The sequence below is a fragment of the Ictidomys tridecemlineatus genome, chromosome 3 (assembly GCF_052094955.1).
Source record: "Ictidomys tridecemlineatus isolate mIctTri1 chromosome 3, mIctTri1.hap1, whole genome shotgun sequence".
Taxonomy (NCBI): domain Eukaryota; kingdom Metazoa; phylum Chordata; class Mammalia; order Rodentia; family Sciuridae; genus Ictidomys; species Ictidomys tridecemlineatus.
In genome coordinates this window covers 21,164,246-21,186,033 of record NC_135479.1, presented here as the reverse complement: position 1 = coordinate 21,186,033, position 21,788 = coordinate 21,164,246, and the positions used below count along the sequence as shown (strand labels likewise).

The 21,788-nt window shown below is 40.4% G+C and overlaps 4 protein-coding genes across 4 annotated transcripts; all 4 read right to left on the bottom strand.

The window, feature by feature from the left end:
- Positions 1–1,140: 1,140 nt before the first annotated feature.
- LOC101955470 (keratin-associated protein 2-1) lies at positions 1,141–1,545 on the bottom strand. Its single transcript, XM_005321836.3, has one exon. The coding sequence runs from the start codon at positions 1,543–1,545 to the stop codon at positions 1,141–1,143; it is 405 nt and encodes a 134-aa protein (XP_005321893.2).
- Positions 1,546–6,883: 5,338 nt separating this feature from the next.
- Positions 6,884–7,276, bottom strand: LOC101955176 (keratin-associated protein 2-1). The gene has a single exon (XM_005321835.4). It carries the CDS (start codon positions 7,274–7,276, stop codon positions 6,884–6,886), a length of 393 nt encoding a protein of 130 aa, XP_005321892.2.
- Positions 7,277–10,647: 3,371 nt separating this feature from the next.
- Positions 10,648–11,064, bottom strand: LOC106144759 (keratin, high-sulfur matrix protein, IIIA3A). The gene has a single exon (XM_013356969.3). It carries the CDS (start codon positions 11,062–11,064, stop codon positions 10,648–10,650), a length of 417 nt encoding a protein of 138 aa, XP_013212423.2.
- Positions 11,065–19,581: 8,517 nt separating this feature from the next.
- On the bottom strand, positions 19,582–20,187 carry LOC106144760 (keratin-associated protein 2-1). The gene has a single exon (XM_013356970.4). The coding sequence runs from the start codon at positions 19,984–19,986 to the stop codon at positions 19,582–19,584; it is 405 nt and encodes a 134-aa protein (XP_013212424.2). The 5' UTR covers positions 19,987–20,187.
- Between the last annotated feature and the right edge of the window lie 1,601 nt (positions 20,188–21,788).

Genomic DNA, 21,788 nt, shown 5'->3' with positions numbered 1-21,788 from the left:
GAGAAATATGGGATGGTGGGAAGAATATATTGTGGAGCAGTGATTTTAAATTCATAGTAAATAAATGCAAATATGTTAAAATTATTTTTTTTGCAGACCAGAAGAGTTTCCCTCAGAAATGCAACATATCACATTTGGTTCCCTAATCGTTCCATGTTTCCTGTATCCAACTTAGTGAATTTGCTTTCTGGGCTTCCAATCTGTCATATTCATCATGTGTTCTTAATTCACAGCCATCATCTTAATTCAGCTTACGTCACTTGTGCCAATGCAACAGCCTCCTGATTAGTTTCTGTATGTTTTTTTTTTAAATCTGTGGACTTGATCTCTGTCATTTTAAGGAGCTTCCACAGACATCATACTATCATGTCAATTCCTGCCCCAAAGCTTTCAACAGCCCCTTAGTGTTTGCTTACCCACTCCTTTGACTAATATGTAAATCATACACATTTTTTCAATTTTTTCTTATACTATCACTCTACATATATCCAGTGTTCCTAGCCTGACTTTCCTCTGCACAACTCTATGGTACCTCCCTCTGTAATTTTGCCCATAATTTTGGTGCCCTTCCTGGATGCCAGAACCTTAACTCATAGAAAATTCTAGCTTCTTTCAATCTTTCTTGTTTTCTCCAATCAACAGTGACTTATCTGGTGATACTGTGTAGTATCTTTTACTTTTATTTTTTCATACTATATACTCTTTTGTCAAATTATGGTGGATTTCACTCATCCCCATAGAAATGTTTTAAAGAGAGGGGAACATTTTTAGGTCAGTTTTAATGTCTTTGGTATACCATGCAGATGGTAGGCAACCAGCACAGTTTTCACTGAGTTGAAATTTAATGTAACATTTAGCATTAGTAAATAAAACCAAAGCCGGCATTTGTGAAGTCAAAGAAGTCAAGTTTATTAGAAAATAAACATCCCCCAAGACCTTAGATCCAAGATGGAAATAAGGACATTACTTCTATTCAGAGACTTGAGACCATCCCAAGGGTCTTAAGAGATGAGTTCAGGTCTCCTTTCGCAGGCAGGTTGGTTTAGGGTCTTGGTGGCTCAGGTCAGGAGTGTGTTAGGTAGAGAAATGGAAATTCAAGTATCAGAAGGTTGATGGCTTGCTTGGGAGTCAGCTCACTTCTTAGCAGCAGGAGTTGCAGCAGGGGTTGCAGTGGGAGGTCCTGCAGATGGTGCGGCAGGGAGCAGGCTGGCAGCAGTGAGGGCGGCAGCAGGGCGCCTGCACACTGATGGGCTGGCAGCTGGTGGAGGTCCAGCAGCAGGGTCTGCAGACCACGGCCGTGCAGGACGTTGGGCAGCAGGTGATGGGGCGGCAGCAGCCTTCCTGCAGGCCACAGGGGTCGCAGCAGATGGGGCGGCCGGTGGGCTCACAGATGGTGCGTGTGTAGCGGGGCACACAGGTCACGGGGCGGCACACGGTGGTCTGGCAGGACACTGGGCGGCAGCAGCAGGGGTCGCGGAAGCAGCAGGGCTGGCAGCAGCCTCCACAGCTCTGGGAGGAGAAGGAGCCACAGCAGGAGCCGGTCATGGTGGAGTGTGGGCTGGAGTGGTGTTGAGGACTTGAGAGGAGTTGGAGGTTCTCAGTGTGATGTCTTCTTCCTTCTCTGGGCCCTTTATATACCCTGGCCAGGTGCTGATGACCCTCTTGTTTGTCTTTTGACCAATTAAGTGGACATTTTTTTGACTAATGGTTCCTTGTGACATACTCATGATCTCATTGAAGAATTCTTGTTGCATCTCTAAATGCATTCACACTGTTCATCATGAAAACCTAAGCATTCATAGCCATTTGGGATGATGGCCGCTCCCTTTTAATTGATAGATGATTGTGTATCTTTATGGGGAGCATAGTATGATGCTTTGGTACATTTTTACATTGTGTATTGATCAATCCAGAAGACAGGCTATTCATATCTCAGACATTCACCATTTCTTTGTGATGAGAAATTAAAAAATCCTCTCTTCCAACTATTTTTAATCACATAATGCAATACTATTAACTATATCTATCTTCAGTTGAATGGAGTACCAGAACTTAATTTTCTTCTCAGGCTGTGACTTTATATGTTTTAACCAACATCTTTCCTTATCTCCCTCTCTTGATTGTTGCTTATTGTGAGGAGGTAGGACCCAGTGAAACCTGGATAAAATGGTCCCAAGGAACCTCATTTTATTAAAATAAATGGAATAGAGGAATACACAGAACATTGACTAGATACCCGTTCTCCAGCAGGTTATCTGAAAACACTTGTCTGTGAATCAGACAGAGGTTAGACACATCCTTCCATGCAATTCCTTGGGGGATATATTTGTTTATCATTTTATATAGAAGAATATGTATAGGATGGGAGCTCCTATACAGAAAAGCAAATGTTTATTTATTGAAATAAGAGATCTGAGACTTATGTATTTTTTTTTCTTTTCTTCAGTGTAGGCTATGTGTAGTTCTGGTTTTTCTGTCACAGGTATTGATTTTTATCTCCACAACATGACATTGTTTATTGATTTTTATCTCCACCATATGACATTTTTTTAATATATATATTTGCCTTTTACAACATAAGAGTTGTATCATGGGAAGGTTTTGCTTCCTACACCTTGACATGGGTGTTATGACTACCAAGTGACATTTTGGAGGTTTTCTCATCCTACTTTGCAAACATATTATACAATACACTGTTGAGGGGAGGCAGGTGGGATGTTGCCACCCAGTCATTCCGCTGTGGCCCTGCTCGAAATGTGATGACCATACTTCTTTAGGAAACATCAGTAGGGGCAGTGTAAGGAGTGCATGACAGGGCAATCTCTACTTTCCAGATTGAACCTTCCTATTATTTGCCAGATAGCATTTGGATCACTTTAGGAGCATTTCCACCATTCAAAAGAATGTAGCTTAAGCCCCAGGATCTAAAGTTTCCCAAATGGAATTTCAGATTTTTTAAAGGAATGTAAGTTGACCGAACACATTCCACAGTTGAGGAGAAGGAGGAGGGAGAAATCAGGCAGTCTCATTGCTAATGACCTTTGAAGTTCACACTTCACATTCTTGCCTTCATTCATGAACTTTTTTATATTTTTTGAAATAGTAACCTAGATTAAAAGTTATATATTCTGTTCTTTTCAGGACACAATACCTCATAATCAGTTTTCATGTTGCTCTGGAGTTTTTATGAAGACTAACCCCCCACCTCCCACCCCATGGGAGCCTCTTCAGACAACACATAAAGTTAACAGGGCTAATTTCTCTATTGCAAATAATTCTCATCTAATGTCGTTCCAAAGAGATTTTTCTTTCCCAAATATGAAGATCCACAAGGATCGAGAATCTGAGAGTCACTCAGTAAACAGTCCCAGTGTTTACTCCCTTAACACATTTTTCCCACTGAGGACCAAGATTCATTTTCAGGCAGAGAACATGGGGCTCATGTTCCCAGTGTCCACACTGTAGGGTGGTGGGCATTGTGAGGGAGGTGGGCATTGTGCTTTGACACTGGCGGCAAGTCAGCTGTTACTTTCTGAGACCACTACAACCAGGCAACACTCATTTGAACCGTGCTACATGCTGGCTGTGTGTTCTTGGGTCATATAATAAAGACCCAAGTACATGTCAGGATTGTCATGAGGATTAAATGAGCTAATACTTGCCAAGAACTAAGAAGTGACTGACAGTGTCTTATATTTATCAAATTTAAAAAGTAATTTAAAAGGCCACATCCTTTTTGTGCCTGATAAACTCTAAATTTTTCATTTAGAACAAAACCCAACGTGCTTAATATGGCAAATGACCAGTTGTCTTCGAAGTCACTATAGAAATACACATTCAATAAGATTATTCACTGACAAGTTTCATTACTAGCACAAAGTAAAACTAAAATACCTGAAAGGCAGATATAGAGTTCTCTGTCAATCTCTGCTAAGTAAGTGGAATCAGGTTGTTATTTTGATAACAGGAAACACAGATATCAGAACCATGGATAGAATAACCAACTCTAGATAGGGCAGAGGTGTGGAAGTGGAAGAGAGGGGGCAGGGGGGGTTAGCAAGGATGGTGAAATATGATGGACACCATTATCCAAAGTACATGTATGAAGACACACATTGGTGTCAACATACTTTATATACAACCAGAAATATGAAAAATTGTGCTGTATATGTGTAATAAGAATTGTAATATATTCTGCTGTCATTTATTTTTTTAAAAAAATCAATTAAAAAAAAAGAATATAAGCTTTACTGAAAACTCCACAGCCCAGCAATGGAAGGTGACATCTTAGGGACAAAAATCTTTTTTTTTTTTTTTTTTTAAAAAAGCAAAACAAATTTAGACAGATTGCTGGTGGTAGTAGAAGATATTTTTGTCATAACAAATCATAGGGCTTTGTTAATTAACTATCACATTATGAATACATTTTAATGTGCAAAATGTGTTCTAGATTTGAAGAGATTTTTGTCATAACAAATCCTAGGAATTTTTAAATAATTATATCCAACAATAACATTAAAATAAATTTTAATTTGAAAAATATCACCTAGTGATCTAGATTCTTGGTTGCCTGTACAAATAGATAAAAACAATTGTATATTTAAGGTGAATAGTTAGCAACTTTTAAAAATACTTATTTTGGAGCACAACAAAAGAGCATTGTGATTTCTATAGTGGAGATGATCATAAGATGATAAAAGATAAACTCAAGATTTAATAATTTGGTCACATTTTGAAGACATCAGAGAAGTCTACTACAAATAACATAGTGATATACCTTTCTGTTAAACAAAGAAAATTTATTAGTAATGAATGCAAACAATAGCTGTCTAATTTACCTCCTTTAAGTCCATTTAGATTTTGATAGGTAAGTTTTTCAAAATAAAGCATAGTCAAGGGAAATATTTAAATATTTTTCCCCAAATAGTTATAGTTGTTAGGCAATATATTCCATTAAAAATAAAATATATATGCACTTAAAATTATATAATTAAGAAAAATCTAAAAAAGAAAATGAGTGCTATCATAAACTATGGTTAGATTTTGTTATATAATGCCACAATTTTTTTTTTCAGTACTGAGGATTAAACCTCAGCTGCTCTACTACTGAACTAAATTCCCAGCCCTTTTTATTTTTTGAAACAGGGTCTCAATAAGTTGCCCTGGCTGGCTTCAAACTTATGATTCTCCTGTCTCAGCCTCCTGAGTAGCTGGGACTATAGGCATGTGCCGCCACACACCTGGCTGTTACAGGTAATTTTTCCTGCATACACACATATAGACATGCAACAAAAATTTCCTTCACAATGTGGTTTTATACTTTATAGCTTGTTTATTTTTTCACTTAAATATATATGTGAGAAGCAATTGAATGATATTTCCTAATATATTTATAATCTTCAACTGTTTTTTTACTATTTTATTTAGAAAAATATTTTTATTTAATTGTTTATATTATACATTATTTGATGTTTTTCTTATTTATACCTCATCTCTCCAAATAGACCATAACATCTTTGAATCTGGGACACCATTTTATTCCTTTGTGTCCCCTCGGGGTGGTGAACTTAGTGCCACATTCATAAAAGATATTCAATAAACATGTGTAGATGAACATCCTTGATTAATTTTCTTGGAAAATACCACTTATGTGGAATTTCTGAACATAAAGGCAAATAGCCCCAGACAGCATGTGCTGACATAGTATTCACAAGAGTCTTGGTGTTGTCAATGACATTCTCAAATCTCAAACACACAAAAGGAGATTCTTTATCCAGGATAGCGTTAATACTTGGGCACAAAGAAAAAAGAATGTCAAGATTGCTTCCTTCTCTAAGCTGCTGGGCCTTTGTGGTGTACCAACAGGGATCAATTCAGTAAACAAACTCTCAGGCCAGAAATTAAGTGTCAACCCAGATTTGGCCTCCTAATGTCCTCCATTAGGATGGAGGCTGATCCTGGAATACTGGTCACTTCAAACTTCCTCATTGAAAGACCTCAGCCCAACAACCTCAGGCCTAATTGCAAAACCACCGAGGCATATCACAAACCTATGCAGGAACCAGAGGTGTTTTTCAGATAATTAGTTAGGTGTAACCGGTTGGGAAAGGACAAAGGACCAGGTCCCAAGGCATGCCTGAATGAGCAGGAACAGGAGGACCAGAGTGCAAATATGTAGCTTTTATGTGGTTCTTTTTCAGTAGCATACAGTGAAAAACAACTTTGCCCTTTAGGTAGCCTATATGCTGGGTTTAAAATTAACTAATGAGAAACCTATTGCTTACCGTGCAGGAAAACTGCCCCTTTACCCTATAAATATCTCTGTACCCCCAAGCCCGGTGTGCCAGCTCACCAAAGCTCCGGCTGAGGTTCTGCTGGGCACCCGCAGGCGCCTGCGTCTCAATAAACACCTCTTGCTTTTGCAGCCAGTGTTTCGTGTGATTCTCCTCGGACAGGGAAACGGGGGTCTTTCATCATCAGCTACAATGCTCTGTACTTGCCATGTACCATAATTAGGAAAAAAACTACTCAGACTGTTTCAGAAAACAAATTAAGAAAATTATTCTGCATGGTGCCTTGAAAATCTCTGGATGATGACAATCTAGCAGAAGGAAGTATTACAAAGACCATGATTCCATGCTGAAAGTATTCAGTTTATTAGAAACAGACAATGTGATATAGGAGTTAGGTGAGGGTCCAAAGAGGACAGAGGAGTCTTCATCAGTACTTGGTCTGAAAAGTGTCTTCCAGACATAGCCAGAGCTAGTAGGAAAAGAGGAGGGATGGGCTTCTCAGGAAAATGCAGAGTGGTCTCTCACGATGCCCCAAAGGGCTACAGGATAGACCCAGCCATCCCCGAGGCTCCCTTAGTTATAATAGGCTCTCAGCAGCAGGGGTTGCAGTGGGAAGTCCTGCAGATGGTGCGGCAGGGAGCAGGCTGGCAGCAGTGAGGGCGGCAGCAGGGCGCCTGCACACTGATGGGCTGGCAGCTGGTGGAGGTCCAGCAGCAGGGTCTGCAGACCACGGCCGTGCAGGACGTTGGGCAGCAGGTGATGGGGCGGCAGCAGCCTTCCTGCAGGCCACAGGGGTCGCAGCAGATGGGGCGGCCGGTGGGCTCACAGATGGTGCGTGTGTAGCGGGGCACACAGGTCACGGGGCGGCAAACGGTGGTCTGGCAGGACACTGGGCGGCAGCAGCAGGGGTCGCGGAAGCAGCAGGGCTGGCAGCAGCCTCCACAGCTCTGGGAGGAGAAGGAGCCACAGCAGGAGCCGGTCATGGTGGAGTGTGGGCTGGAGTGGTGTTGAGGACTTGAGAGGAGTTGGAGGTTCTCAGTGTGATGTCTTCTTCCTTCTCTGGGCCCTTTATATACCCTGCCAGGTGCTCATGACCCCAGGGCACATGATCATTTCTTTGTTTTTGTGTATTTCTTCTGAATAAGTTCTCTAGACATTTTTTAGGTGTTTGGGTAGTCATAAAATTCTATTTGTTTCCCTTCTTTAATGGAGATTCATTATATTTTGCTGTTTATAGTTCACATAGGAACTTAATGACTGTAACTTCAAAGTCTCCAATTATCTTTAGAATTTGATGATGCTTTTGCCCGTTGATGTTTTGATAGCACGAAGTAGCTGTCATACCCTTAGGGTTACTAACAGTGGAAGTTAATGAATTAAGTTTTGAGCATTCTTTTCTACTGCAAGCTTTCTGGGGAAACAAGTTGAGAATAATACTATAGAAATATTTTAAAAGCCAAGTTTTTTTTTTTTTTTTTCCCCAGTAAGAGAAGAATTTTTCTATCTACTTTTGGAGCATTAGTCCTGTGTCATCAGTAGTTTTTGTCTTAGAAACATGCTCACTGATTTCTGGGTTTAAATCTTTCCAAAACAAGGTGAATTTCTTTTTTTTCACCCCACCCCAGGTTATCAAATGATAGATTCAATTTATTTATTGCATATTGGATATTCTGTCTTTCTTTGTTTCTTTTTTTCCTGTCAGTTTTGGAAAGTTGCATTTTTTTCAAGGAATTTGTTCATTTCATCCAAATTATCAAAAATAATTTTTTGGAGGTCTCAATGTGAATTTTATTATTTACAATCTTCATTGAATATCATTGAGTTTTAACTATGTTTCAAGCATCATGCTTCATGAAACACATGTGTTAGTTTATTCTTCATAACATTCCTTTTAGGCTGGCATTATTTCCCATCTCAGGAATTACATAAGTGACTTGCATGTATCCTGTTAGTGTTTGAGCCAATGCTTATTCCAGAAATATCTACAGGATCATTGTAAGCCCACAGAGCTGAATAGTAAGAGGTGGGAACCACATTCCCAGGTGTTAAGAAATGTCTGATTTATTTAAGAATTTTAATAGTGTATTTATTTTAATGCAGTTGTTATTTGTGATATATGACTAATTTTTAGAGTCATCTGAAAAGACTATGTGTTACTGATATCCTCAGGAATTGGAAGAATTATCTGCTGCTCAGCCTTCTGAAAATTCTAAAACACGCCCTAATGAGATAGTATAGTAGGACATAATTTAAATAGTCTTGGGGCACTAATAGCAAAGCCACCAATATAAAGCCAAAATCAAAGAACCTGAGTTAATTCAGGTGCAGGTTGCCATCTTCCAATGTGAGAAAACGTCTGGGTAGTGACCCCAGGTGAAAGTGATCTCAGCCCCCATCTTGTCTATACCCAGTGTCTCCAATACCTCCTTGGGTGTGAGGTTTGAGCTCATTTCTGCTTACAAAGCTAGCTATGATTTTCTATTGTTTCAAACTGTCAGGACTTGTAGGAAAATATTCCATGAACCACTTGGTAGACTTTACATCTTGATTTGTTTGGATCTGACATTTTTTTTTTTCTCTACAGCTAGATACGGGCTTGGAGGTTCATGTTTTTTCCTTCTTCAGGACCATGTTGCTTTCACTGTCCCTGACAGGCTTACTGGGACTTCCACCAGACACTGTGGTTGACCAGGGCATGGGGTTATCATGGAAAAAAAATTCAATAATAATGTTGAGTTTGGGAGAAAACAAAGCATTGTCTGAGAAAGCACTCTAAGGTAAGGAAGTCTCTAAAAGCCCAAGAAGGAAAAATCTGAGAGGAGAAAAACAAGTATAGTTAGAGAATTTTAAAAACGCCGATCAAGAACATGTAGAAAGAAATTTGATTTGTAAGCCTATCCACTGGTGAACTATTAGACCCTTAATAAAGAGAAAACGCCCTACTAAAAATGTAAATATTTTGAGTATAGTAGGCTTCTCATTGATAAAATTTTACCACATTTAAAAAAAAAAAAACTTTCTACATGAGGTGACTTACTGTATAATTGTAAGAATGCCTATGTCCAAAATGAAACAAGAGTTGGCATGGGGTGTCATGCCTTTTACTCCTCTGACACCCTTAATATGTATTTCTTCAACAAATAATCCCCAAATATCTTTTATGTGCCAAATATTGTGCAGGTCAGTGGAATCTGGTAGCAGACAAATTCAATCAAGATCCCTGGTCCCAGAGCTTACTCGCTTGAGTCTTCAACAGGCAGGATGTTTGCCTAAGCGTACGAACAGCACATTCCCCAAACTCTTTCATTTTAGATGTGGGGAGCTCAAAAAACATTGATCTCAGGGGAACAATCATGATTAGTCGTCCTTGCCTAGCTAAACGTGTGTCTAACAACAAAACCGTATCCAATGTGGATTAATACCTGCACAGTGCTATTTTTTAAAGAGTAAAATGTATGTCAAGTTCATAATCAGGATGTTTCCATCCAAAGCTATATATGTCCCTCTTTTCTCAGCAGCAGCAATTTACTGGAAGCAGAGTTGGCCGTGGAGGTGCTGTGAGAGCCATGGAGAGAATGGGAGAGTGGGTGCTTCAGCGTAGGGCATTCAGGGGTCGGGGTTTCCAAGTACTATTTGACATCCATCACTGCACAATTTTCTATACTGGGGAAGCAAGTGGAACTGTACCTTAAGCTTCCTTCCCCTTATCATGTGTATAAATCATTTATGAGTCACATTCACCATCAGAGACCTGCTGTAGTCCCATGGTTTCCACAAAATTTGTTGTATTGGAAGATGGAGGTACAGCACATGAAATGATCTGAATGACTCGATTTACTATTATCATTACAGACCTTGCCCCTGAGCTGTTCCTATGTTGTATATAGCACAAAATCCTTTCTTTTTCAAAAGGAGCTTTTGAAGATTAAGAACAATAAAAACAAACATATTTGCTTCCCCAGAAATAAAATTTTATTTATTTTGAACCATGCAAAATTCACAGCATAAAAATAATATCCTGGAAAAAAACAATACCCCATCTGAGACCCTTGAGATAGTGGAAAAAAGATGATGAGTCAGTGGGTTAGAGCTTCATTCAAGAGAAGCTTTGATCTTTGTTTATGCATTTTTAAAAAAATATCCAGGAATTCAAATGTTGACAGCTGAGATTTTTCCAAAGCTTGTGAAGAGGGCCAGGATTTGCTGCATAATTATGTAGGAAACTAGGCAGTTACTGTTGAGCTAGGGGTTGAAGAACAGATGGTTGGGAAGGCTGCATCTCCTCTGATCCTGCAGGAGTGGCGAGAGTTGGTGCATTTTTCTTCACACCTGTTGACTTTATGTGTTGGGCAGCTCAGCAGCAGGAGTTGCAGCAGGGGTTGCAGCTGGAGGTCCTGCAGATGGTGCGGCAGGGAGCAGGCTGGCAGCAGGGCGGGCGGCAGCAGGGCGCCTGCACACTGATGATCTGGCAGTTGGTGGAGGCCCAGCAGCAGGGTCTGCAGACCACGGATGTGCAGGACGTTGGGCAGCAGGTGATGGGGCGGCAGCAGCCTTCCTGCAGGCCACAGGGGTCGCAGCAGATGGGGCGGCCGGTGGGCTCACAGATGGTGCGTGTGTAGCGGGGCACACAGGTCACGGGGCGGCAAACGGTGGTCTGGCAGGACACTGGGCGGCAGCAGCAGGGGTCGCGGAAGCAGCAGGGCTGGCAGCAGCCTCCGCAGCTTTGGGAGGAGCAGGAGCCACAGCAGGAGTCACAGCAAGAGCCGGTCATGGTGGAGTGGGGATTGGAGTGGAGCTGAGGACTTGAGAGGAGTTGGGTGTTCTCAGGTGTGATATCTTCCTCCCATTTTGTGTGCTTTATATACCCTGGCCAGGTGCTGATGGCCCTTGGGATACAAGGACGTTTCCTGGAGTTGTGGTTGCCCACTGAAACAAGAACTCTGGATTCACTTCCTGAAGCAGCAGTTCCAGCCTGGGATAGGATGATTTCCTTTCCACCTGTCTGCCTTTTTCCTTGAAATGAATATTTAATGATTTGTATCATCAGAAAAATTGCTTAGCCATCAGCCAATCCTTCCAGACCAGGTCACGTGACTGGTTGAAAGTTTGAAGGACCTAGTGCTGTCACACCACACTTTCCTCTTGTTCACCATCGGTGATGAGGCTGTTCATGAATCACAGGCCTGGTTTCTGGTTGACTCTGAGACAAGGGGCAATTTTCTAAAAGATAAAATGACTCATAAAAGGAGATGTGTATTTGTTCACCTATGGGAAAAATGATCCTGTGTTTTTGTCAAGGAACATATTACTTCTCCTTGTTTATAAGGAAACAATCACCAAAAATACTAGTGTGATTTGAAAAACAAATAATGTGAGTAGGTCTCTAATTCATAATCAACTTATGTAAACAGTGCTAAACTCTTTCCGGGTAGAGAAAGAGAAATAGAGTGAATTCTGAATATACTAATCACAAATATTAAAAAGGCAATACAAAAGTAGATAAAGTAAATAGAGGAGAAGAACTTTTCATGGATCAATAAGGTTAAATGAAACGAAGATTTTATTTATACTGTCTTGTGAATGCCATTTCCTGATTGTAGTCTTGGATATACAATTAAAATTGGAGTTATTCTTGCTTTCCAGATGGGACATAAGCCCTCTCCACTAACTTATTCATGAATTTATTATCTTTCTGTAGTAGACACTGGCTGTTGGCTGAGGTTTTGGTTGCATATGAGGTATGACGATATGGTTATAAAAAAAGACAAAAAGAAAAAAAGACAAGGGGAATTAAGTGGGCTCTTGGCTGACAAACAGCTTTGTCTTTTAAAGGCATAGCTAAGAAGAATGAGGATCTAGAAAATAAAGGAGATAAAAGATAGCATTGTCCCAATTTGGCTGATAGTCTTCAGGCTAAATTTGCCTCTGAGGTGTGTTTTGTTTTATGTGCTTATTTTCATTCACCATATCCCTGATTCTTGAGGTCTCTGAGTTTATGATCCTTCACATTTTTTGGAAGACCAGGTTGGTTAAATGATTTCTCCAAAGATCTTTGCAATAAAGAGTGGTTCTTTGAAAATATAAGTTTGACAAACTCTTAGCCAAACTAACCAAAAGAAAAAGAAGATCCAAATTAACAAAATTAGAGATGAAAAGAAAGATATCATCACAGACATTTTTGAAATCCAGAGGTAATTAGGAACTATTTGAAAACATATTCCAATAAATTGGAAAGTCTAGAAGATATTGACAAATTTTTGGATACACGTGATCTATCTACATTGAACCAAGAGGATATGGAAAAGCTAAGCAGAAAAATATCAAGCAATAAGATTGAAACAATAATAAAAAGCCTTCTAACAGAGAAAAATCTGGGACCAGATGAATTCTCAGCAGAGTTCTACTAGTTCTTTAAAGAATAACTACTGCCAATCCTCCTCAAATTATTCCATGAAGTGAAAAGAAAGGGAACATTCTCAAATTCATTCTATGATGCCAGTGTTATCACCCTATATCAAACAAGATAAAGATATATACAGGAAAGAAAACATCAGACCAGTATCCATAATGAACATTGATGTGAAATTTCTTAATAAAATATTAGCAATCAGCATTCAACAAAACATTAAAAACAATTACTTAAGCAAATTGTTTTCATCCCATGAATGCAAGGTTGGTTCAATATACACAAATAAATCAATGTCATCTACCACATAAATAAAATTAAGGAGAAAATTACATGAACATTTCAATAGATGCATATACAGCCTTCAACCAAATTCAACACCCATTCATGTTAAAAAACAGTGGAGAAATTAGGGAAAGAAAACTTATCTCAACATAATAAGGACTATGTATGATAAATCCAAAGCCAACATCATACTGAATGGAGAAAAACTGAAAGCATTTCCTCTAAACTGAGGAACAAGACCAGAATGTCCACTCTCACCACTGCTATTCAATATACTTCTTGAAACTCTAGCCAGAGCAATCAGGCAAAAGAAGGACATTACAGGGATGCAAATAGGTAAAAAAAGAAGTCGAATCATCTCTGCTGAAGAATGATCCTGCAGACAGAAGACCCCAGAATTCTAGAGCTATTAAATTAAGCAAAGTAACATGATACATGATCAACATAAAAAATCAATAGCTTTTCTATACACTAATAATGAATCTGCTGAGAAAGAAAACAGGAAAACAATTCCATTCCCAATAGCCTCAAAAAATACTTGGGAATAAATCTAATCCATGAGGCGAAAGACCTCTACACTGATAATTATAGAAAACTGAAGAAAGAAATTGAAGAATATCTTAGAAGATGGAAAGACCTACCAGGTTTTTTGGATAGGTAGAATTAACATTGTCAAAGTGGCCATATTACCAAAAGTGATCTATCTATTCAGTGCCATCCCCTTCAAAATATTAATGATATTCTTCACAGAATTAGAAAATAAAAATTGTCCTAAAATTCATTTGGAAGAATACAAGACCCAGACTAATCAAAGAAATACTGAGCAGGAAAGCAAGTCTGGAGGTATCACAATACCTGACCTTAAACTGTACTACAGAGCTATAGTAACAAAACAGCATGTTATTGACACCAAAACAGGATATGAAGACCAGTGGAATAAAATGGAAGACACAGAGACAAATTCACATACAGTCTTCTAATCCTTGACAAAGATGCCCAAAATATACATCGAAGAGAAGATAGTCTGTTTAACAAATGGTGTTGGGAAAACTGGCTACCAATATGTAGAAAAAATGAAACTAGATTTCTCTCTCTCACTGTATACAAAAATCAACTCAAAGTGGATCAAAGACCTAGGGATTACAGTAGTGTCGTCGTCTGGCTGGGCACAAATCACGAGCCACTGAAGCAGGAACAAACTTTATTTCTGAACTCCACCAGCACGCTCCACACACACTCCCCCAGAACTCTCCTGAACGCCACCCACGCGGCTCCTCCAGGAACCACCAACCGGAAATCCCTCCTCGGGCACTTCCCCAACCAATGGGAACTCTCCGGGAATCCCCGCGAGAACTCCAAAGTAGCAGGCCGATGGAAAGCAGGGGTCTACTATACACAGCTTAACATAACCATTATCATCTCAATGGCTTGCTGGCGTCACCTCTCAACCACTCCGTTCTGGCAAAAATAGCATGCGTCATTCGGACTCGGCTATGGCTCTCAGCACAGTAGAAACACTGTAACTGCTAAAAGAAAGTATAGACTAATACTCCAACATATTGGCACAGGCATAGACTTCCTTAAGAAGACCCCTAAAACTCGAGAAATCAAACCAAGAGTCAATAAGTACAATCAAATTTTAAAAAGCTCTATACAACAAATGAAACTATTAAGAGCATGAAGAGAGATCCTATAGCATGGGAGAAAATATTTCCCAGTTACTCTCCCAACAGGGAATTAATATCTAGATTATATAAAGAACTAAAAAAAACCTTCATAGCCATGAAACAAAATTTCCCAACAATAAAGGAGCAAATGATCGATGCAGACATTTCTCAAAAGAAACATAAATAGCCAACAAACGTATTAGAAAATGTTCAGAATCTTTAGCAATCAGGTAAATGCAAATCAAAACTATCCTGAGAGATCATCTCACTCCAGACACACCGGCAATCATCAAGAACACAAATAGCAGCCAGGTGTGGTGGTGCCTGCCTGTGATCCCAGTGGCTCTGGAGGCTGAGGCAGGAGGATTGAGGATTCAAAGCCAGCCTCAACAACTTAGCAAGATCCTAAGCAACTTAGCAAGACCCTGTACCTAAATAAAGTATAAAAAGGAACTCAGTGTTGAGTGCCCTTGGGTTCAATCCCCAGTACCCAAAAGGAAAAAAAAAAAGTACAAAACAAATATCAATAGTTGCTGGTGAGGATGTGGGTGTGTGTTGGGTGATGGGAAGGAATACTTACATATTGTTGATGGGTACAATCACTTTGGAAAGCCTTTGAAAATTCCTCAAAAGGTTAAAATGAAGCCACAATATGATCCTGCTATCCCATTCCTTGTATTTATCCCAAAGTACTAAAATCAGCATATTACAGTGGTCCATGCATACCAATGTTTATAGCAGTGTACTGTACAAAAACCGACTTATGGAACCAGGCTAGGTGCCTATCAAGAGATGAATGGATAAAAAAAAATGGAATGGACACACACACACACACACACACACACACACACACACACACGAGTCTTATTCAGCCATAGGGAAGAATGAAATTATATCATTTGCTGGCAAATGGAAAGAACTTGAGAATGTTGTGTCAAGTGAAATAAACCAGACCCAGAAAGTTCAAGGCTGAATGTCACCTCTCATGTATGAACCTGGAAATAAATAAGGGGAAAAATGTTGGGGGGAATATCACGAAAACTAAATGGGGAACAGTGGAGTGGAGGGAGGGTGTCAAGAGAAAGGGAGGATGGGAAGGGAGAAGAGCCACTGTGGAATGAAATTGGCCAACACTTGCTTTATGCATGTATAAGTATCACAACGAATTCCACTTTTATGTATATTGCTAATGCATCAATTGAAAAAGAGTAAATAAATAGAAGGAAGACCAGTGGAGTAGAGGAAGGGAAGCAGGATGAAGGTAGGGAAAGGGGAAGTTCTGGGGATTGAGGATGAGCCAACTGTATTATATGCATTTATGTTTATGTCAAAATGAACCCCACTATTTGTCTAATTATGATGCACTAATAAAAACATAAAGAATCTCATAATGACATTTTTCTTCCCATGGTTCTCTGCTGTGTGGACTCCCTTGCTGTCACAATTAAGATCTACGTGTGTTGGACAAGAGGTGTGTCCCTGGTCCTTATGGCATGGAATTTTTTTAGTCATATTACTCCAGCTCCACACATTCTGCAAGAGTGTTATCACCAGTGGGAGTAATTAAATATTAACAGCAGTAATAGTTATTGTGGAATTTTTGTGTTTGATTGAAAAAAAAAATGATGGTGACTTTGACAGTGAGACGTGCCAACTTAATAGTCTCCGGCGTTTTGTTGTGTCTGGAAGTTGCTGGAGGTTGCTGGATGTCAGGGAACTTCTAAATTGTTGAAATAGAATGTGCACTCCCTGGGGAATTCGCTCTCAGAAATAATCGTAGAAGTATTTCCTAATCATGAGAGTCAGAGATGGGGATGAGGAAGAGGGAAGGGAAAGAACAGAAGGACAATGTCAAATTCTTCTCCACCATTTAACGGTTGTCTAACTTAGAACAAATGACATATATTCTCCTAGCCTCATCTATAAAGTGGGCATAGTCTTCAGGGCCTGGTGTTCTTCATGAGCTGGTTTATAATAAAATCCACACAAACATGGTAGACAGAGAGATGGATAGCTTTGACTGAAAAAGAGAAACTATTTTAGGTGGAAAATACAGAAAAACAATCCTTAGGGAAGTAGTGGAATTTGTGGATTTTTTTTCCTGGAATTAAAATATATTCATCTTTTTTCAGTGGTTTTGGTGTTCATCTGCCTAAAGTCAGGGAAGACTAAAACAGGTCATCTTTTGTGATCTCTTTCTCCTTTTTGTTGTTTCATTCCCTTGGATGGTTCAATGTGAAAGGAAAAAAATCTGTCTATTAGATTCATGTATTATATCCAGTTCTTGTTTTTTTTTTCTGATGATAAGCTCCTGCTTATAAATCTTATAATGTAGGACTCATTCTTATGGATTTATGGAGTCAATTCTTAAAGACTGCTTTCATCCTGAGACAACCTTAATCTGATACCTAGTCAATTTTTTGGCCTCTTTTGCTATATTTATTGGAAAAATCTATTTCTAACAGTGGCTGTGGATTATATTGAAAAAAAAAAGATTGTTGAAATGTGGTTGGTAAAATCTTCCTCCTAATTCTTTCTGACTCTCAGAAAGATTGAATGTGTAATGGTTACATATTTTCTTTTTAATCCAGTTTGATACAATGATGTGCAGATGTACTGTGAGAACTAAACATGAATGGTACTGGGCACTTAGGATGCCCCAGGTGCTTTATGTGCATAGATTCAGTTAACTTTTTCCAGCGATATACATTGATTAAGTATTAATTTTCCCATTTTTCTGATAGAAAACCTGAGGGTCAGAGAAGTTAATTTATATGACTGCTGAAGTTTTTGCTTAAAGAAATGTACCTTTTGGAATTCTTTTTGTGAAGACAATTCCCTTCCAATTTAGTTTGATTCAACGAATAGAAATCAAGTACCAGCTGTGTACTGAACTCTGAGCTCAGTACTAAACACCCAAATCAACAAACCACAGTCCTTTCCTTGAAGGCAGAGGAATAATTTAGATACAGTGCTTTGCGGGGAGAGAGGTAAGCTCAAGATCTACTGGAACATGCAAGGAGCTCCTAACCTAGCCGATGTTTGTACAAGGGTGTGTGTGCACGTGTGTGTGTGTGTGTGTGTGTGTGTGTTTGTGCGTGTGCACACATGTATTCATGTGTTTTTGCAGTAGGAGGTTTAAGACATGTCTGCTGGAGATAACTGATCTGAATCTTGGAAATGGATCAGAGTTAGGTAAGTAAAGAAGGTGGAGGGAACAGGTATATAAAAGAATATATGAGATAAATGAAAGAACATGAAAAAACCAAAATCAAAATCAAAACCTCAGGGAATGTCAGATGCCCAGAAACTATGAGAAGTTCAGCGTTGCTTGAGGCAAAGCTTGGTGGGGAGTGAATGGTGAGGCATGGATCTCAGAGGTGAGCAATGGACAGGCCACAGAGGCACAGAGGTCCTACCTATGTGAGCCGTCAGAGACTAGCTTGGGGTCCCTGTGTGCCCTTCAGATCCTGGCACCAGGATCTGAAGCACCTGCCTGTCCTCCTCACCATCTCTGTCTCCTCTGCTTCTTCCTCTTCCCTTGCTTCCTCGTCCTTGCTTTCCCTCCCCCTCTCCCATCTGTCCTCAAGCCCCTCTTCTTTCTTTCTTCAAGTCTTCTTTGTTGTTATTGTTTTGATTCCATCCATGCAGGCTCTAGAGGCCATCCTTTTGTACTTTTATTTAGAGGCATTTTCTCCTCCAAACTGATCCTTGTGATTTCAGCCTAATAGTGCTGCTTCAATCTCATGTCTGCATTTTTTTTTTATAATTAACTTTTTTTAATATTTATTTTTTTAGTTTTCGGCAGACACAACATCTTTGTTTGTATGTGATGCTGAGGATTCAACCTGGGCTGCACGCATGCCAGGCGAGCGCTCTACCGCTTGAGCCACATCCCCAGCCCTGCATTTTTTTTTTCTTAACTGAGAATGTGTTCATTATTTCTTGTTCTGGCGGATGTTTTTGGATGACTTCTAGACCCTGAAATTAACTCAAATCTAGATCTTCCTCTGAGTGAATCACGGTCCTGAAATTCTAATGTGTATGAGAATCACGTGGAAATAATAGTAAAAGAGGAACACTAGTGGGTTTCAGGCCCAGAGATTTTGATTCAGTGGTTTAGTTTGGAGCCTAAGAATATGCATTTTAATGAGTGACCCAGGAGATTCTGGTATGGGTGATTTCAAAGTGCATAGATTGTGCTTTGAAAACCACTGCTCCAGGAGCTGTGGTAAGGAGCCGAGAGGAGCCATGCTGGTCAGCTTGCTGCCAGTGGCCACGGTGGACTTCGCATAGTCTATTTCCACTCCTTCCACTCCTCTTTACTAACACTGGGTTTACTTAATTGTCTAACTCATTGGAGTGTACGGAATGTGGCTAGCTTATCACTAATGGGCAGTCCCTGGCCATTGAAGAAGGTCCTCTGTAGCAGTGAATGACTGACTGACCAAGTGGAATCTGGATGGATAAAGTTTCGATTAGGTTGAGCTTTAGTTTCCTTATACAGATTCTAAAGTCCTGTCCGTCTGTGTGCACTCACTCATCAGCATGCATTAGTGAATGAATCAGGGAGCAGAGTGGTTTGCTATGCCAGGAAAAATTAGTTTATTGACAACAGTGAGCAATGCATTACAGAGGATGATGGCGAGGGTTCGGGCAGCCCATACCATCAGGTTCAGGATGGGTTTGCAGAGTCCATTTTGGGGACATTTAAAGGTTGACTGATCACCTATGATGTCGTTGGCTGAGGTAGATGCCTGGGAATTGGGCAGAAGGTGGTGATGAAAATCCGCTTACATGAGACTGCCTCCAGATGGTAGGATGTAAAACTAACCGTTGTCACCTTTGAAAAAAGTTTTATTTTCTTGCAACTTGATTAAAATGCCCAATAGGTGGTTAGGCTCTGGTGCTCTGTGGAGACAGCAGGGGCTCAGCAGCAGGAGTTGCAGCAGGGGTTGCAGTGGGAGGTCCTGCAGATGGTGCGGCAGGGAGCAGGCTGGCAGCAGTGGGGGCGGCAGCAGGGCGCCTGCACACTGATGGGCTGGCAGCTGGTGGAGGTCCAGCAGCAGGGTCTGCAGACCACGGCCGTGCAGGACGTTGGGCAGCAGGTGATGGGGCGGCAGCAGCCTTCCTGCAGGCCACAGGGGTCGCAGCAGATGGGGCGGCCGGTGGGCTCACAGATGGTGCGTGTGTAGCGGGGCACACAGGTCACGGGGCGGCACACGGTGGTCTGGCAGGACACTGGGCGGCAGCAGCAGGGGTCGCGGAAGCAGCAGGGCTGGCAGCAGCCTCCACAGCTCTGGGAGGAGAAGGAGCCACAGCAGGAGCCGGTCATGGTGGAGTGTGGGCTGGAGTGGTGTTGAGGACTTGAGAGGAGTTGGAGGTTCTCAGTATGATGTCTCCTTCCTTCTCTGGGCCCTTTATATACCCTGCCAGGTGCTGTGGGACTTCTGGACACATGAGCATTCCTTATTCATCTTCTGGCCAATGAAGTGAGGAGTTAGCATTGACTAATTTTTTTTTTTTTTGGTCACCCCTACCTCATACATATTCATGCATATATACCACAAATATTCATGCCTTTTGTTTGTTTTTAGCAAATTTAGATAATGAATTCAATCCTGATGAATTTGCCTTTGAAATATTTCTAACCCATTAAAGAGAAAAGAATGTGTTTTCTAAACTAGATAATACCTAATCACTCTGCCTCTTGGCCCTGAGGCCAGCAATCTATTTCTTCCCTTCAAAGACGCTCAGGATTATCACCCAAGCAGTGACTTGCTTATTATTACACAGAGACACGACAGTAACAGGTTAATAGCATCATTCCAGTGCAGACCAATAGGCATCTGCTTCCCAGATGTCTCCTTCCACGACTCACCTAAAGGCAGGCCTGCGGTTTTCCATGTGAGGATGGACCACATGCAATCCTGCCACACTGGTTTTGTCACTCTCCCCTGAATGGGATCTGGGCTTCCTTACCCTCGTTGTTGATGTCTCCTCATTCACCTGGAATGCCCTCCTCCTCCTTTTAATCTGAACTCAATGTCTACCCTGTTTGTAAAACCTGCTGCAAAGATTCATTGCAATTTTTATCTTTGTCATTTATTTGGGATTAATCCTTGCATCTGTGGAGTCTGGGAAGGGGCTGTAGTGGGTGTATAGGTCTATCCCCCACCCCCCTCATTTTAGAGTGGAGGTTGTAAGGGTTGACTAAGGTCACACAGTGAGCTTGCATTATGAAGACTGAGCTCCAAGACTCCTCATTCATCAGTAAGTGGCCTTGACATTGAATTTTTTTTTTTTTTTTTGCTTACCAGGCTCAGTGAACCAGGGTTTTTATTAAAGCAAGTAGTAAACATCTTCCTTTATTTAAGCAGCATCACTAGAAGTGGTACTGGCAGAGGATAAGAGGAGCATTTGTCTCCATTGACAGGGAACCAGAAAGCGTCTCAGGACTTCCAGGTGGGGTCAGCCCTGCGCTCTGGCTCTCTGGAAGGTCAATAGAGAGTTTCTGGACTACTAGTTTCCCTAATGTCAGTCTCAAAGTGTGCAGCTGTGAAACATGCCCTCGTCTAATTCCTTTTAAGTTACTGAATGTCTTCACCATGTAACATTATGCTTTTTGATGGATTCCATCTATGAGTTTCTTGTTTCTGAAGTAGATCTATATTTTTCCTTTGGGGGAATCTAAAAAAAGAGAAGACTTTCTAATCAACCCCACTTAAATTCTACATCCCAAAACGGAAAAAAAAAAAAAATAACAGCAGAAATCTTGCAAAACCTCATTCAAATGCTTTTTAAATGTCATTAGTCCAAAATCACCCTGTCTCAAGATTCAAGGGTTTTTGTTTTATTTCGTCATCGTGAGGGAATCTGTCCCATTTTGCACTTCAGATCCCCTGGAAGACATCCAGATGTGAACTATATCAAATTCATTCTCCATCTTTCCTCAGGCCAAGATTTCCTCCTGACTCCTTCAAGATATTAGTTGATTTTTACTATAGACAGATGATTATCCGAGATACCGTGTCTAGAATTAAAGACACTGTTCTTGGCAAAATGCTTTGATAGAAGGATAACATTTTCCTGATTTATTTACACACAGCATTTTTATTAATGCCCAACTTTCTGTGG